The 14,485-nt window shown below is 41.1% G+C and overlaps 1 protein-coding gene across 12 annotated transcripts in view; it reads left to right on the forward strand.

Moving 5' to 3' along the window:
• Window positions 1–14,485, forward strand: part of Carmil1 (capping protein regulator and myosin 1 linker 1) — a 264,452-nt gene that overhangs the window by 183,040 nt on the left and 66,927 nt on the right. For all 12 annotated transcript variants that reach the window (XM_076939239.1, XM_076939246.1, XM_034510864.2 and 9 more), the window contains exons 18-23: window positions 2,582–2,663; window positions 3,185–3,284; window positions 3,385–3,439; window positions 7,703–7,875; window positions 9,701–9,769; window positions 12,986–13,079. In XM_076939239.1, the coding sequence (XP_076795354.1) occupies window positions 2,582–2,663; window positions 3,185–3,284; window positions 3,385–3,439; window positions 7,703–7,875; window positions 9,701–9,769; window positions 12,986–13,079 (573 nt within the window). The remainder of the gene's footprint in view (window positions 1–2,581; window positions 2,664–3,184; window positions 3,285–3,384; window positions 3,440–7,702; window positions 7,876–9,700; window positions 9,770–12,985; window positions 13,080–14,485) is intronic.

Below are 14,485 nucleotides of genomic sequence, written 5' to 3' on the forward strand. Positions count from 1 at the left end.
AGGGAATTCTGGGCACCTAATAACCTATAAATGTAATTGATATTCTTATCACTAACTAAAGATGAGTTATTTAAATTTTTGGATTGTGTTTGGAAGCACCTTCTAGTTGGAAGTATTTCTTGGAACTGATGATTTAGGTGGTGTGTTGTAGAAACTTCAGCTCTGCCTTCATTCTTGTTCTGCCTGCTGTTGATAATGGTCTTTTGTCTTTTTCCTCTTTGGGCTTCCCTTAGCTTGGCCACTGTGTAAGTACTTTATACATCAACAATCTAGGATGTGTTCAACTGTTCATTATTTTTTAAGTGTTGAGAAAATACTGGTTTTGTGTGGTATGCTACATCACTAAAAACAGTTACAAAATGAATAGAATTGATCACTACATGCCATTTGCATTTTCCATTTCTTTACAAGGAATATTTTACTGCACTTTATAATGAGTGAGTGTAGGGATTTTCTTGTACAGTTTTATTTCTCCACAGGAATAAGTGTCAGTGCATATATATCAGAAAGGCCAATGAGCTTGCCCTTATCTTCTTAAAGTGTCTCCCTTTCCATGCTCTGAGTATCATGTGTTTCTTGAGCTGTTGGCTCCAGTCACTTCCCCTTTATCTTTGGCATCATGCTAGGCAAGCCTGCTTTGAGTGTTGACAAGCCCTGACCAGGGCGATGCATCTCAATAGCTACTGATGGCTGCTCTTCTTTCTCTGTTTACTTTTAAAATTGGCAGTCTCAAAGGGACACATTATAAAAAATGTACTTAGAATTAATTGCTAGAAAGGTCTACAAAGACAAAATATACAAACCCTTCATTTGTAATATTATGTGCAATAGGCCTGCAATTGTTTTTAAGGTCTCTGAGAAATTTGTATTTCATTTCTATCCTTACCTTAGACAGGAAACACACTGTTGATGATGGGTATGAGCCCACAGGTGGCTCTTGAAATAGCATCATGCTGGGAACTGCTAGAGATGCCAAGGAGAGTGGCTGAGTGCTTAAGCAACCTCCTAGCTCTAGGTCTTCTGGTCTCGAAGAGTACCCAAGCATGTGTGTACATGCACACACACATGAAACAAACAAACAAATGAATGAATGAATAAATTTAAAACTAAAATAAAATTAAAATCCTTAAAACTTTGTACTGGGGAAAAAACAAGGTTTGTCTGGAGTTGCCATGGTAACACAGGCTTGATAGGCATTTGCTAGAGAACACCTGAGAATAACTAGCAAAATACAGCAGTTCCTCAGCAGCTTTGGAATCTGCATCTGAGAGATCATCCACTGTGGGTTCAGAATATTTGGAGAAAATGATGTCTACACTGAACAGAGACAGGCTGTTCTTCTTGTCACCAGTCCCCAAACAGTACAGCCTAAAGACTCTTCACATGGCATCATGTAGGGTTGACTATTGGAGTAGCCTAGAGGCGAACTAATGTCATTGGAGAGCCTCACATGCAGCTTCCATGTGGTCTATGCATAAAGAATTTGAACATGCTGAATTATAGTGTCTACAGGAGTTCAGGGAATCAACCCATCCCTATCATGGATAGTGAGAAGAGTCAGGCAGGCTCTCTGCTGTAGGACTATTCCCTGAGAGATCTCTCTCTGGATGACTCTCACCAAGGCACCTGACAGCAATTTGCTATCACCTTACAACATATGAATATATTTAATCCTGTGACCCTGAAGATCTGTGCTTAACGTACAAGAGTGTGCAGCAGAGTCTGTATGTTTAGCTGCAAGGCATCATAAAACTATTGCATGTGAAATATAAAATGAAGATTCTTTAAATTCCTGTATCAATTTGAACGTGTAGAAAATGGTACCACCTAAATCTGGAGTAGAAATTGATATAAATGCTGTAAAAATGTTTCATGTTCCTGGGTATGTAATGAATTCCTAGTAAATGATAACTGGTCTTCTCCAGTTAGATAATACATCTCCTGAGCAGGAAGGACCATAAGGTGGGCACTCTGCCTCCTGCAGAGAGGCCTTACAGTAGCCTAGTGTTATTGGAGAGTTAAGAAAATTCGAACCCCTAATATTCACTTTGATTTCATAGGGAAAGACTCAGGGGTGGGGCACTTGTCTCCCATGGCTGCTTTGCTCTTCTCTAGGATAGATGAGTCAAACCTTGGAAGCAGAAGCCATAGGTTGAAACACTCATGTTCTACTCTCTGAAGGGATTTGCTCAATTTCTAGAATTAGAATAAAAGCTTGTATATATTGGCACACATTGCCTTTTTTTTGTTGTTTGGTTTGTTTTTTACAGATTTAACCCTGGGGCCCTGAGCATGCCAGACAAGTGCCCAACACTGAGCTACATCCCCAGCTCTCCCCGGCAGTTAAACATGACTCACTCAGCCTCACTTCTTCCCCCTTTTCTTTTTTTAAAGAAGTTTGGGGTTTAATGCTGGATTGTGTATTGTAGGAAACGGTACCATTCCTTTACCATTGTAATAGCATCCTCACTCCACTTAGAGCTGTTGGGAGTTGATGATTTTAAGACACTGTGTTAGTGATTTTTCAGGCTCCCCTGCAGCAGGAAGATGACTTCATTTTCTGTTTGTTCTGTGTCTCTAGCTGAGGTCAGGAGGAGCTCAAGTGTTAGAAGGCTGCATCGCTGAAATCCACAACATCACCAGCTTAGATATCTCCGACAACGGTATGTCACAAAAGACACTCAGATGCTACTGGAGCAAGCAAGACAAGAGGAAGTAGCCACGTCCCAATATACAAATTCTAAAACACATCATAAAATATCCTTCCTCCTGTGGTCAAGATTTGAGCCCAGGGTTTTTAGATTCTTGGTAGTCATTAAATTCTTTCAAAATGTTTACTTAATTAGCATCATTCCTGCTGGTTTAGGAGTGACCTGAGCCTGTTAACTTTGCATAGAAAACTTACATGCAAGTGAGTAGTGTGGCGGGAGAGGAGAAACCGTTCACCAATGTGATTTCTGGATGCTGCTGACTTGCACAGCCACTGACTGTAGAGGAGGCTTAGGTACGTCTGCAAAAAGTGAGCTCACCACTGTGAAGTAGTAGGACATGAAAGAGGGCAGAGAGCTCTGCTGAGGATAAAGGCTAAGGGCCGTGGGGCACTGAGCTCAGTACAGGCAGCCACCCCACTGTATGACGTCACTTGTCACTTGTGTTCTGACTCCATCTGTACTCTTCTTTCCAGGTTTAGAATCCGACCTATCTACCCTAATTGTGTGGCTCAGTAAAAACAGATCAATACAGCACCTGGCGTTAGGCAAAAATTTTAATAATATGAAATCCAAGTAAGAGTTTTTAATTTTTTATATGACAATGATGAAAATAACCAGCCTTCTGACAGCTTTTGATTTGATCCCACTGTCCACGTCTTTAAAATCTCTTTAGAAATCTGACGCCTGTGTTGGACAACTTAGTGCAGATGATCCAAGATGAAGACTCTGTGAGTATCACGTGACACACTTTACTTACCTCTTTGTGATTATTTCTATTGGACTGAGGCCAAAGTGCTTTCAGATAATTCACATGTAGCTTTTATCAGTATTTTAAAAATGGAATATGCTTTAGTACAGTTTTGAATACTTTAAATCCTATTCTTCAGTATATCAGGAAGATTAAAACTAAGAGCTTTTGAAAACTATTATTATTATTATTATTATTATTATTATTATTATTATTATTATTATTATTTGTGTGTGTGTGTGTGTGTGTGTGTGTGTGTGTGTGTGTGTGTATACTCACCTCACAAGTACCATAGCATATGTCTGGGCATTAGAGAACAACTCTTAGGGGTCAGTTCTCTTCTTCCACCCCATGGTTCTAGGGGATTCTAGGCTGTAAGTCTTGGCAGCAGGACTTTTACCACTGCATCTTCTCATTGGCTCAAACTAAGATTTTCAAAGGTATAAATTAACTCTTAAACCCTTCTGCATCCTATCCAGCTACAACATGAATTTGCAGATTAGCTAGCTGGTTGTTTTGCCATGCATTAGACTGAAAAACATCATGTTTTCAACTTGGGCTTTACCTAGTAATTATACAGATTTTCAGGTGCGGGGGTGGGAGGGTTTCTCTCATTGTTAATGGCTGCTTGGACTGTCATCATCTGTCTTATATTGTTGTGCCTTCTAGTTGCTTCTGAGCAAGACTTAGATCAGAGTGAAGGCATTTAATTTCGAGTAGCATCCTAATGTGCACGAGATAAGGAAGCTATTTAACTGATAAAGTAGAGCAGTGTCATGAATTCATTCAATACAGAGTGTTGTGTCTTGCATTCCATTTTACTGATTCTCCTTAAGACTGTCCTTTTCTTCTCAAAGTCATGCTTGAAACACAGTTTCAAAAATTCAAATTCTTGTTGCCATTGCAAAGAGTCACACTATGGGTGGTAAAGTAACTTCTTACATGAATCAGGCAAAGTATGTCACTCTGTTTTTTTAACTTCTGCCAGGAAATGATAGACACTTCTATGACATCAGTAAGCCAACTTCCCTAAGGCAGCTATGAGTTTGGGGTTCCGAAATTTCTGCCCTGCTAGGCCTTTCTTTGCCTGAGAGGTGAAAATTCTGTTTTCTTGATATTCTGTCATAAGGCTGTAATTTCAAACCTTGGCTAAACAATTCAATTAATTATTGAATGGATTATTATGGATTCTGCTATATTGCTGGGTTCTCACCTGCTAATAATCTCAGGATTTTTTTCTTTTTACATTAGATTACTAAAGTCAAGGATAGAATTGGCATGTAATACTAATTTTATACATTTAATTTGACTTTGTGCCACTCCGTGATATTAACAGATTTTCTGATATTGGCCCATTTTTAAAAGATTTAAGAACCTCATGTTACAAAATCACACTTAGTATTCATCCCCAAATATGTGTCTTAGTAAATAATTTAAGAAGTTTTTCAAATTCATGAAGAATGTATTATTTCAAGTTCTACTTATTGCTTAAGGGTCTACAAACTGTTTTTGTAGTTTTAGTTTCTTACTTAAAGATAATTTTGATATTCAAAATGTACCTGAAAACATATTTGCAGATGACATATTTGCTATGTAAATGTGAATTCTGCCAAGTTACAAGTTTGATTAGTATGTTGCTAATAACTCTACAGTGAATAGCTTTTTATTTTTGTGTTACTGAAAATGATGTGGGTTTTTCAAAAGGCAATTACCATCAATTTTTCTTTACTTAGGAATCTATAATATGCAGGCCAATTTAAAGTGATTAGGAGTTGAGCCTCATGCATTCAAATATTTATTCTACAGAAAACCAATTGCTTTGGGCCTATTTTCTGTTTTACTTAAGTAAGAGTTGGACATTCAGAATGTAATCTCTGCCTTTGACACTTTGCCCTGTGTGGCACACATTCCCTGGCAGCCCATGGAATAGCTTAGTTACCCAGAACTGCACACAATGCTCAGTGGGAAAACCCAGATTCTCAACTGTAGATGAAGGTGACTACATCCAGATTCATGAGATGATGACAGTGATCAGCCAACACGGCAGAGAATCTGTTCTGAAGGATTGCCTAGAAACCCCTGTTGCAATCCACAGAACATGATGAGTTTCCTCCCAGGATCACCAGCAACCTGGAGACTGAGTCTAGGTTAAGCATTAAGCATCCAGGTGGTAAGACTGCATGGAAATTCAATGAATCGGGAAGAACTGACCTTATAAATATGTATGCAATACAGCCCCCCCCCCCCCGTTCCCATTATCCTTAAGTATTAGTTTGTGTGTTAGAATTTGAATGTAGTGATGGAATAGTAGCTTGGAGATCTGGCATTTTCCCAATATGAGAAAGAAGCCATGGTAGATCGTTTTGGTGGTGGTGGAAGAGGGAGTATAGAAATGGTGAAGCTGGCTACAGCTTTCCATGAGGTGCTGCTACATGTTTGGCTTTGTTTTATATAACATTAGATTGCCTGAGTCTGAGCATTTTTTCATTGTTTTCCACTTATCTGACTGTAGAATAGTAAGAGCACTATACACGTAGCTTTCTGGCTGAGATGCCATCACCTTAGGCACCAGCCGTCTCTTTTACTTGCATAGGTTTGACTTGGACTGGTGTGCAGTTGCCTTCTGATTGTCCTGGGCTAAGTCTGATCAGCAGTATGGCATGTGGATGTCAAGGATGGTGGTACAGTCACTCGGTCTGAATCACACCATAGCACTCTGTTGATATTTAGTATTTTGTTTTTTATCTTCCTCCTCTTCTTCTTTTTGAAACAAGGCCTCATACAGTATAGTCTGGCCACAATTTATCCCCCTACCTTTACCTCCCAGGTGCTGAGATTTCAAGTATGAGCTGCCATGGTTGACTGATGTCTAGACTTTAACTCCCTCATACTGTTCTTGTATGTCATTGACAGAGACCTCTCATTCATACACATTAATGCATGATCAGTACGACCTGGTGGAGCAGGCACAGGTAGATCTTACATTATGTTTGCTTGTCGCCATGGAAATCACTCAGCTTCTAGCCATTTATCTGCCTGAGGTAGCAGAGCTGCTTGAGAGAATGAGGCCAGAGTAAAATACTCCACATGACAGAAGATGTCATCATTCAGCAAGTCTGAACTGGGATCCTTCATGCCTTGTGGGTGTATGTTTTAGGATTCATCCCTGCACTGCAATATATCTTCATGCAAATGCAAATGCCTAGAGGACTAGAGAGACAGTAGAGCAATTAGAGGGAGCTGGGCACAAGAGGAAGCCCTATTAATTGTTTGGTCATGTACCCTAAAGGCCCGACCAAACCTGTATCCAGCCTGAGTAGCTTTCAGTTGGTGTGGAGTCACAAATGGTGTGTAGTCATACATATGACTTTTTGTTTCTTGAATCACAGAAATATCTTCTGATAGAAACTTAAGAGTTAAAGGATGGTGACCAAAAATGTTCTAAAATAAGCTCCTTGGGGGAAGTGCAGTAGAGTTGTTGAGAGCAGACACCCTGAAACTAGATCACACAAGATTCACTCTGCTCTAATGCTATGACTTTGTTTTGTTTTGCTGTATTGCTTTTTGGTAAAATAGAATACCATGCACCCCATTCTGGTTTTGAACACTTTATGAGGCTAGTGTTGAACTTCTTATCCTTCTCCCTCTACTTCACAAGTGCTGGGATTATAAACTTACACACACACACACACACACACACACACACACACACCTGCCCCATGCCTGCCATCTTCTGTGACTTTGGTTGAGTTGTTTAACCCTTCTGTTTCTTGTCTGGTGACTGAGGATGACAATCCTGCTCATGTAGTGGGTGGCTGAGAGGGTTAAGTAGATCACACATGAAAAAAGGAAGCAGTGGTTGGGTATAGTAAATGCTTAGGAAATATTCATCCGCTGAACAGTATTCATCTGGGGTATGTTTTATTTTGTGTTTGACCCCTGTGCTTTAAGGTATTATTTCACTTGTAGAAAAATAAATTGGCTAGAAAGGAATAATGCCTCAGATGGGTCACTTCTGTGCCACAGAAGCAGCAGATATTCAGCAGTGAAGAACCAGTTCACCCTAAGAGTCTAACGTCAGAAACTTCTGGTTCCAACCTCACCCCCACCCATGGCTTTAGACAGCAATTTCCAAAGCAGGCTATTCAATGAGTCCTATCCCCAGTTCTCTATGGAGAGTTGGGGGAGTGCTTGTTGCTTTGAGGAAGCCGTTCAGTGCTGTGTACTGTCTGCCTACCCACAGCCTCTGCAGTCCTTGTCCCTGGCTGACTCAAAACTCAAGGCCGAAGTCACCATCATCATCAATGCCTTGGGCAGCAACACCTCCCTGACCAAAGTGGACATCAGTGGGAATGGCATGGGGGACATGGGAGCGAAGATGCTGGCCAAGGCTCTCCAGATCAACACCAAACTCAGGTAGGTACCACTGTCTTGACCCTAAGGGCTAGGTACTCTTTCTGGGGGAGTTTGGGCCTCCCAGGGTACCCGCTGGGAAGAAATTTTTACCAAAGTACTTGGTTGCGACACCTGAAACACATAGTATTTCCTCTGGTATTTGTCTTTACAAGTCCTCTGGTTGTTGTGGTTTCTTTTTCAATGTAGTCTTGACACCTGACCAGGGAGATAATGTCAGTGAGAAGCAGGGAAATCTTTGCAGGCCATGCTGAGGGAGCAGACCTAGACAATCTGTGTCTTATAGTGACAGGCCTTTTTTTAAGAGATGCATCCTCAGGTGATACAGTTGTGCAAGTGTCACAGAGGTGCTTGCATAAAAGAAACTGCCCATGATATCCCTGGGCAATATAGTTAGTGATTCATGGTCTTATTTGGCGCATGACTATATGTGGTTGTAGGTCTGAGGCCTTTCCTCCACTCCACACCTCTGTAGTAAAGACTTAAAACACAAGGGCACAAGAAGTATGCTTTTCAAAGGCTGGCTCCCCAGGGGAATCATTTCTGCTTCTCAGTCATGCTCTGGGCTTTTTGTACACATAACTCTTCTTGAGGACCACTAGTACTTTACTCTATTGTTGTCTGTTCCTCAGGGTGATCAGGGTTTGCCACTGGTCTGTCATTGTATTGATTGAAGAGCAAATGCCTGTTGCTCTCCTAGGGCTCCTTTTAGATGCTTCCTTTTCTTTAACATGACATAGAATCAGAACCTTCTAACTAAAGTGAAGCCACAAGCCAAGTAGCAAGGGCTTCAAAAGTCAGTGAGGATGGTGGAGGTCATCAGGATTAGCAGTAAATGTCAGGCTGAAGATCTCCAGACAAATGAAAGGTAGTGTGTGTCCAGGGGAATTGTAAAACCTCACAATTGCATGTGTTCAGAAGGTAAGGTTGTATTTTCCCGAAAATATGTTAAGTAGGCAGCCTCCTATCTCATAGTAGCCTAGTCTTTGGCAGCAGAGAGAGGGAGGTTCTCAAGATTACATACACCAGGACAGGGAAGTGAGAACATGAGATAGAGCAAGGTTCTCTCTAGGTTTTGAGGATAGAGAAGGTCTCTGGACTTGAAGATGTTTATGTTGGACACAGGGCTGGGCAGTGTCTTTGGTCAGGGGCTTCAGTTTCTATGTGAATATGAGGATGCTGTCTGGAGAACAGAGGGACCAAGTTCTCTAGTTGCTGGCTGGTCCAGTCCTAAGTATTACAATAAATTAATATATTTGCTATGCTTTTAGGTATAGTTTTTCAAAAATATTTGTGTGATAGCTGTGTTAAGCTATGATGTAGGGGCTAAAAGTATAGCTTAGTGGTATAGTGTATGCTTAACATGTATGACATCACCTTAAAGATAGATAGATAGATAGATAGATAGATAGATAGATAGATTAGATAGATTAAATAGATAGACAGACAGACAGACAGACAGTATTGGGTGAAATGGTCATTTTTGTTTTGATTAAACAAATGATTGTTATTCCTTGCTTACATAATCCATTAGAATGCTTATAAGCATGACCAACCTATGTCCCTGCCAATGACATACCAGTACATGCAGCTAGAGATAGCTATGAATTTAGTCTAACACATATTCTTACATTTACTTAGGACATTATAATATTTCTACAAAATTAAGTAACTGCAGTGCATGATATGAGTGTGTGTCAGGATGTCAAAGGGCTGGATGTGCCTAGAAACAGTGTTGACTCAAAGAGCTTTATCTCTGGGGGTTGGGGGTGAGTCAACCCCTCGTCACCCAGAATTTGACTGTTGATGTGGTTTCATTTCCAAACAGGACAGTCATCTGGGACAAAAACAACATTACCGCACAAGGCTTTCAAGACATAGCTGTTGCTATGGAAAAGTAAGTTTTAATTAGGATTCTTCTCCGGAATAACACTAAAGAGCCAATGGCATTGGTGCCACCTATGGGGTGGTAGAAGAAACTATAGGTAGAGAGCAGATCTTTGTAGTCCAGCCATGGAGTTGAGCAGGATAGTGGCTTTGTCCTGATGTGAGTTTTCTAATGTGCGGAACAAGTGTCGAGGTACTGATCTGCCAAAGCAGGTGGTCATCAGGGCCACTGTTCCTCCTGCTTCTGTGGCTCACAGTCTCCGCACTGCGTTTCCCCTTCTGTTTATCTGGACATGAGGGTGGGGATGTGAGGGGCTGGTGGGGGCAAGTTGTTGTCTATAGTCCAGAAAATAAAAGTGAAATTGATTAATGGTCAGTCCCAGGAGTATTTATTTTATATTGCTATGATTTATTTTAATTGTAACTGATAGCTACAATTGCTATTTGCTGCTAAATGTACTTTTCTGGTCAATAAAATGAAAAAGTAACAATTCTAGGCATGGAAGGAAATAATACTAGAATCTAGTTTTTTCTGTTTTTTGCTAATGTTGGTCTAAGAAATCAATCAGTGTGTCTCCAAAGAAGAGGGTATTTATAGTACTCACCTAGAAGAGCCCAACCTCACATGGAGAACCCATGTGCCCTTTGACCTTGAGCGAATTCATAGAGGCTAATGTGAGGCAAATGGAAAATTCAAGAGCTTAGTGGACTCAAAGGTTCTTGGTCTTGGGTTCCTGAGGCAGAACTTGACATCAGCGTATTGATGCAGGTGCTGTTGCCAGGCAAGTGTCTGTCCAGAGCCTCTTGCCTTAATTGTTGCAGCCTTAAGAAAATGTTAAAGATGTCATTTATTGCTGGAGCCTCTAGAACAAGAAGGAACTGTGTCACTAATTAATCCCTGGCTCTATGGTATGTCGAAGTGACAAGAACATGGCCCCTGGCTACCATCAAATTTCTGAAATGCTCTGAGCAGATTCTGAACTGTGAAAAGGAGATGATCTAAAACATAACAGGAGACGGGGGGTGGGGGGGCTGCCACAGAAAAACCTTTTCCCATGGGAAGGGAGGATGTTCTCACTGTCCTGTATCATTTGCCCATCCCCAAGCCCTATTAAAAAGGCCTGCTGGGAGGAACTTCAGGCTCCATGTACTGTCTCTAGACCCATCAGCAAGAATATACTATGTCTCACTTCTTCATTTATTCTTTTTTTTTCTCAAATGAGAGGATCAGAATTAATGTTCTTCAAGTGCTTTCTTTTTGTTGTTTTGTTTTGAAACAGTTTTGCTATGTAATCCTGGCTAGCCTTGAACTCACAGAGATCTTCTTGCCTCTGTCTTCTAAATTTGGGGATTAAAGGTGTGTGCCACCATGACCAGTTCCAAATACCTTCTGGTCCAAAGCCACATGCTTCTACTTGAACCAGAAGATCAAAATTTCTGCAAAATCAGAAGAATTCAGTTCCAAGGTGTCCCCCAACCCCCACTTTGAGACCTTGTCTTGGTTTGTAGACCATGATGACCTCAGACTTGCAACAGTCCTCTTGTCTCTGCCTTACAATTCTGAAACTCCAGGCAAGTACCATGCCTGGCTCCTTTCTCTCTTTATAGTGACCCAGGCCATTGCAGAGTGTGGGTGAGGCAGCTTACCACATCACAGTACACCACCTCTTCCAAGAGCTGTCTGTGACTACAGAACCACCTATCTCTGCTGCTGCTCTGTCCCTAGAGTAGGAACAGTGATCTTCACTGTGTTCATATCACAACATCCATCCCTAAACTTAAGGAGCATTGCCAGTCCAGGTTGGCATTAAGAGTAGCCTGGAACACACCCAGAATCTCCAGATAGATAGCGATATCTCTGGGTCAGTCAATTATATACGCTGTGCTCTGACATGCCAACACTTCCATATCACTGGTGTGTAAGTACACCATGCTGGTCTGTCATGTGATAAAAATTGGATGCAGGAAAGACTATAAAAAAGATTTATTGTTTTTTAATTCTCCTTGGCTGGTTCCTTTTTAAAACAAACAACTTTGTAAAACACACTAACATAGTAATTAGAGTTGAAGTACTCGGGCGAGTGAACTGGATGCCCGTTTTCTCTATGATGAAACAGCCATCTAAATCTTGCTGCTAATAAAATGATCATTTTTTCTTTTTTCATGGCTGTTGGCTTATTGTAGGGGGGTTAGTTGCTAAGGCACTATTCCAGTGACATCCACCTAAATATTCATGAGACTCACAGCCCTTCACTGGAGATCTAAAGCATGACTCTGATTTTATTCCATTGTATGTGATCGATGCCCAAGTCACCAGCAATTGGCAAAAGGTCATTCCTTGGCTGATTTTTCAGGCAAGCTGTCCAGGCTCACAGGGATTGGGATGCCTAGGCAGGCATGCTACCCTTTTCCCCTGAGGATATGTTTACCCAAAGGGTGTCAGAATAGCACAAATTATTTTGTGTTGGCATCTTTTTGGTCTCTGTATTTCCTGCTTGTATCCATTTTGATCTGACTATCACGTATGGGTTGCCAGCTACCTTCAGATCAATGGATAGCCATAAAATAGCTGACACCATAAAACCAGTTGTCGACTTTCTTTCTACACTTTTTCTCCATCCATCTTTCTCATCCCAAGGTGAAGATTTGGTCCTTCATGTTAATTCGAAGTAGAAAGCAAAACTACACGTGTAAACTTCATGTCTGTTTTGTAGGACAGTGCAAGATAATGGTGTCATCTAGCCTCAGTGCATATGGATATCAAAAGCCACTCTGCAGTCCAGGGCCTGTGATGGCTGGGTGACTTAGAGTAGTGTTTTGTTTTGTTTTGTTTTGTGAGGTCTGGAGTTATTTTGTAGCCTTGGCTGGCCTGATACTTTGTATGTAGCCCAGGCTGGCTGCAAACTTAAAGCAATCCTCCTGCCTCACCCTTCCCAGTGCTAGGATTATAAGTGTATATTAGTCTAGCAAGGATAAAAAAAGATATTGTTTGTTTGTTTGTTTGTTTGTTTGTTTGTGACAGCATCTAAATGGCCCTGGTGTAGACCAGGTTGGTCTTAAACTCACAGAGATCTGCCTGCCTCTGTCTCCTGAATGCTGGAGCACGTACCACCATATCTAGCTATTTAAAGGTATTTTTGGAACTACCTTTCTAGATCTAAAAATGTGTTCAAGTAAGGTAACAGAAAGTCATTTTAAAATACATGGGTTTTGCTCCTTTCTCCAGGAACTACACGCTGAGATTTATGCCAATTCCTATGTATGATGCTTCTCAAGCTCTTAAAACAAACCCTGAGAAAACAGAAGAGGCTCTGCAGAAGGTATGGAGACCTGCAAGTGTTGAGTATATTAAGTTCGACATTATATTGTGTTAAGACCTATTCTGTACATATAACTATAACTTTCATAAAGCTTTTTAAGATCATGTATTCCTAAGGTCATGACTAGCATAATTCTTGACTGGGCTTGGAAAAAAAATAATGAAGACTAAAAGCTCTCATGAACATTTAGTAGAATAGAATAACATTCTTATAGTATCAACATGCCCACGTACATGGACCTCTCCATCCTTGGAGAATGTGAGGACCTGAGGCATCTCTTGCCCTGTGGTTTTCCTATTTCTCTTTCTTTGAATGGTGTGTTTTGTTTTGTTTGTCTTTTGAGACAAGGTTTCCTATAGCCTCAAACTTACCATGTATCAAAAGATGGCCTGAATTTCTGATTGTTCTCCCTTTATGTCTCAAGGGGTAGGAGTGCAAGCATCCTTTGCTTTTCATAGCTATCTCTCGTCAGTTTAGATGAGCTCATAGGTTCCATTTTTACTCTGATGCTTTTCCTAGGGTTTTTGAAATTCTTTATCCCCTTTTGTTCTCTCTCTTTGATGGTAGCATCCTCTTTCAGGCCCAAACCCGACTTCTTCTTCTTACATCTGCCTTAGCTAAGGCCCGCCCAGTTGCCAGCTCCTGTACTCCAAAGCTCTTTGCTCATTTTCCTGCCCCTTTGTTAATATGATACCTTTCTTCACGACTTCATTGCCACATTGGGTAGCTCTTATCTCTTCTCCATGTCAGAAAAACTAGCCACCATCTTTTACGGTAAATCTGAACAGGGCACTCTGGCGTGCCATCGTTAACTAGCAGCTTGTCAGATAAATAAAGCTTGGTCTCCCTAACATAGAATGAGATCTGTCTAGGATTTGCCTTCTGCCCGCCTCATGCTCCGTCTATTACCAGCTCTAACTGTGCACTCTGTCCTATTTCAAGAGACTGCAGTGTTGAACCTAAGGCAAGACCAAGTCTGTATGTACTAGCTTTTCTGATCATTGAAGTTTGAGAACCATTGCTTTTCTATGGGCAGAACTCAGCTCTTTCTACGCTACTGTGCTTGGCTATTGGGTTTGAAATCTGGTGTCTAGAGCATCCACAATGATTTCCTGGGGGCAGTTTCACTCCACTGACAGATGGCCTTCCTGGCACTTCCAGACCTGGAGTTAAGTTACTCACCTCTTCATTTTCTCTCCTAACAGAGTCTTTTAGTTACTTTCTGTCACTGTGATAAAACACTGCAGCCAAAGCCAATTTGAAGGAAAAAGGATTTAGTGTGGCTTTTGCTTCCAAAGGGATCGACTCCATTACAGAGAGGAAGACATGACAGCAGGCAAGAAAAACAGACAGGCAGAACAGGAAGTAAGGCAGGGCTATAAACCCTCAACCCCTGCCAATTCCCT

This window comes from Arvicanthis niloticus, chromosome 8 (assembly GCF_011762505.2).
Source record: "Arvicanthis niloticus isolate mArvNil1 chromosome 8, mArvNil1.pat.X, whole genome shotgun sequence".
In the NCBI taxonomy this organism is placed as follows: Eukaryota; Metazoa; Chordata; class Mammalia; order Rodentia; family Muridae; genus Arvicanthis; species Arvicanthis niloticus.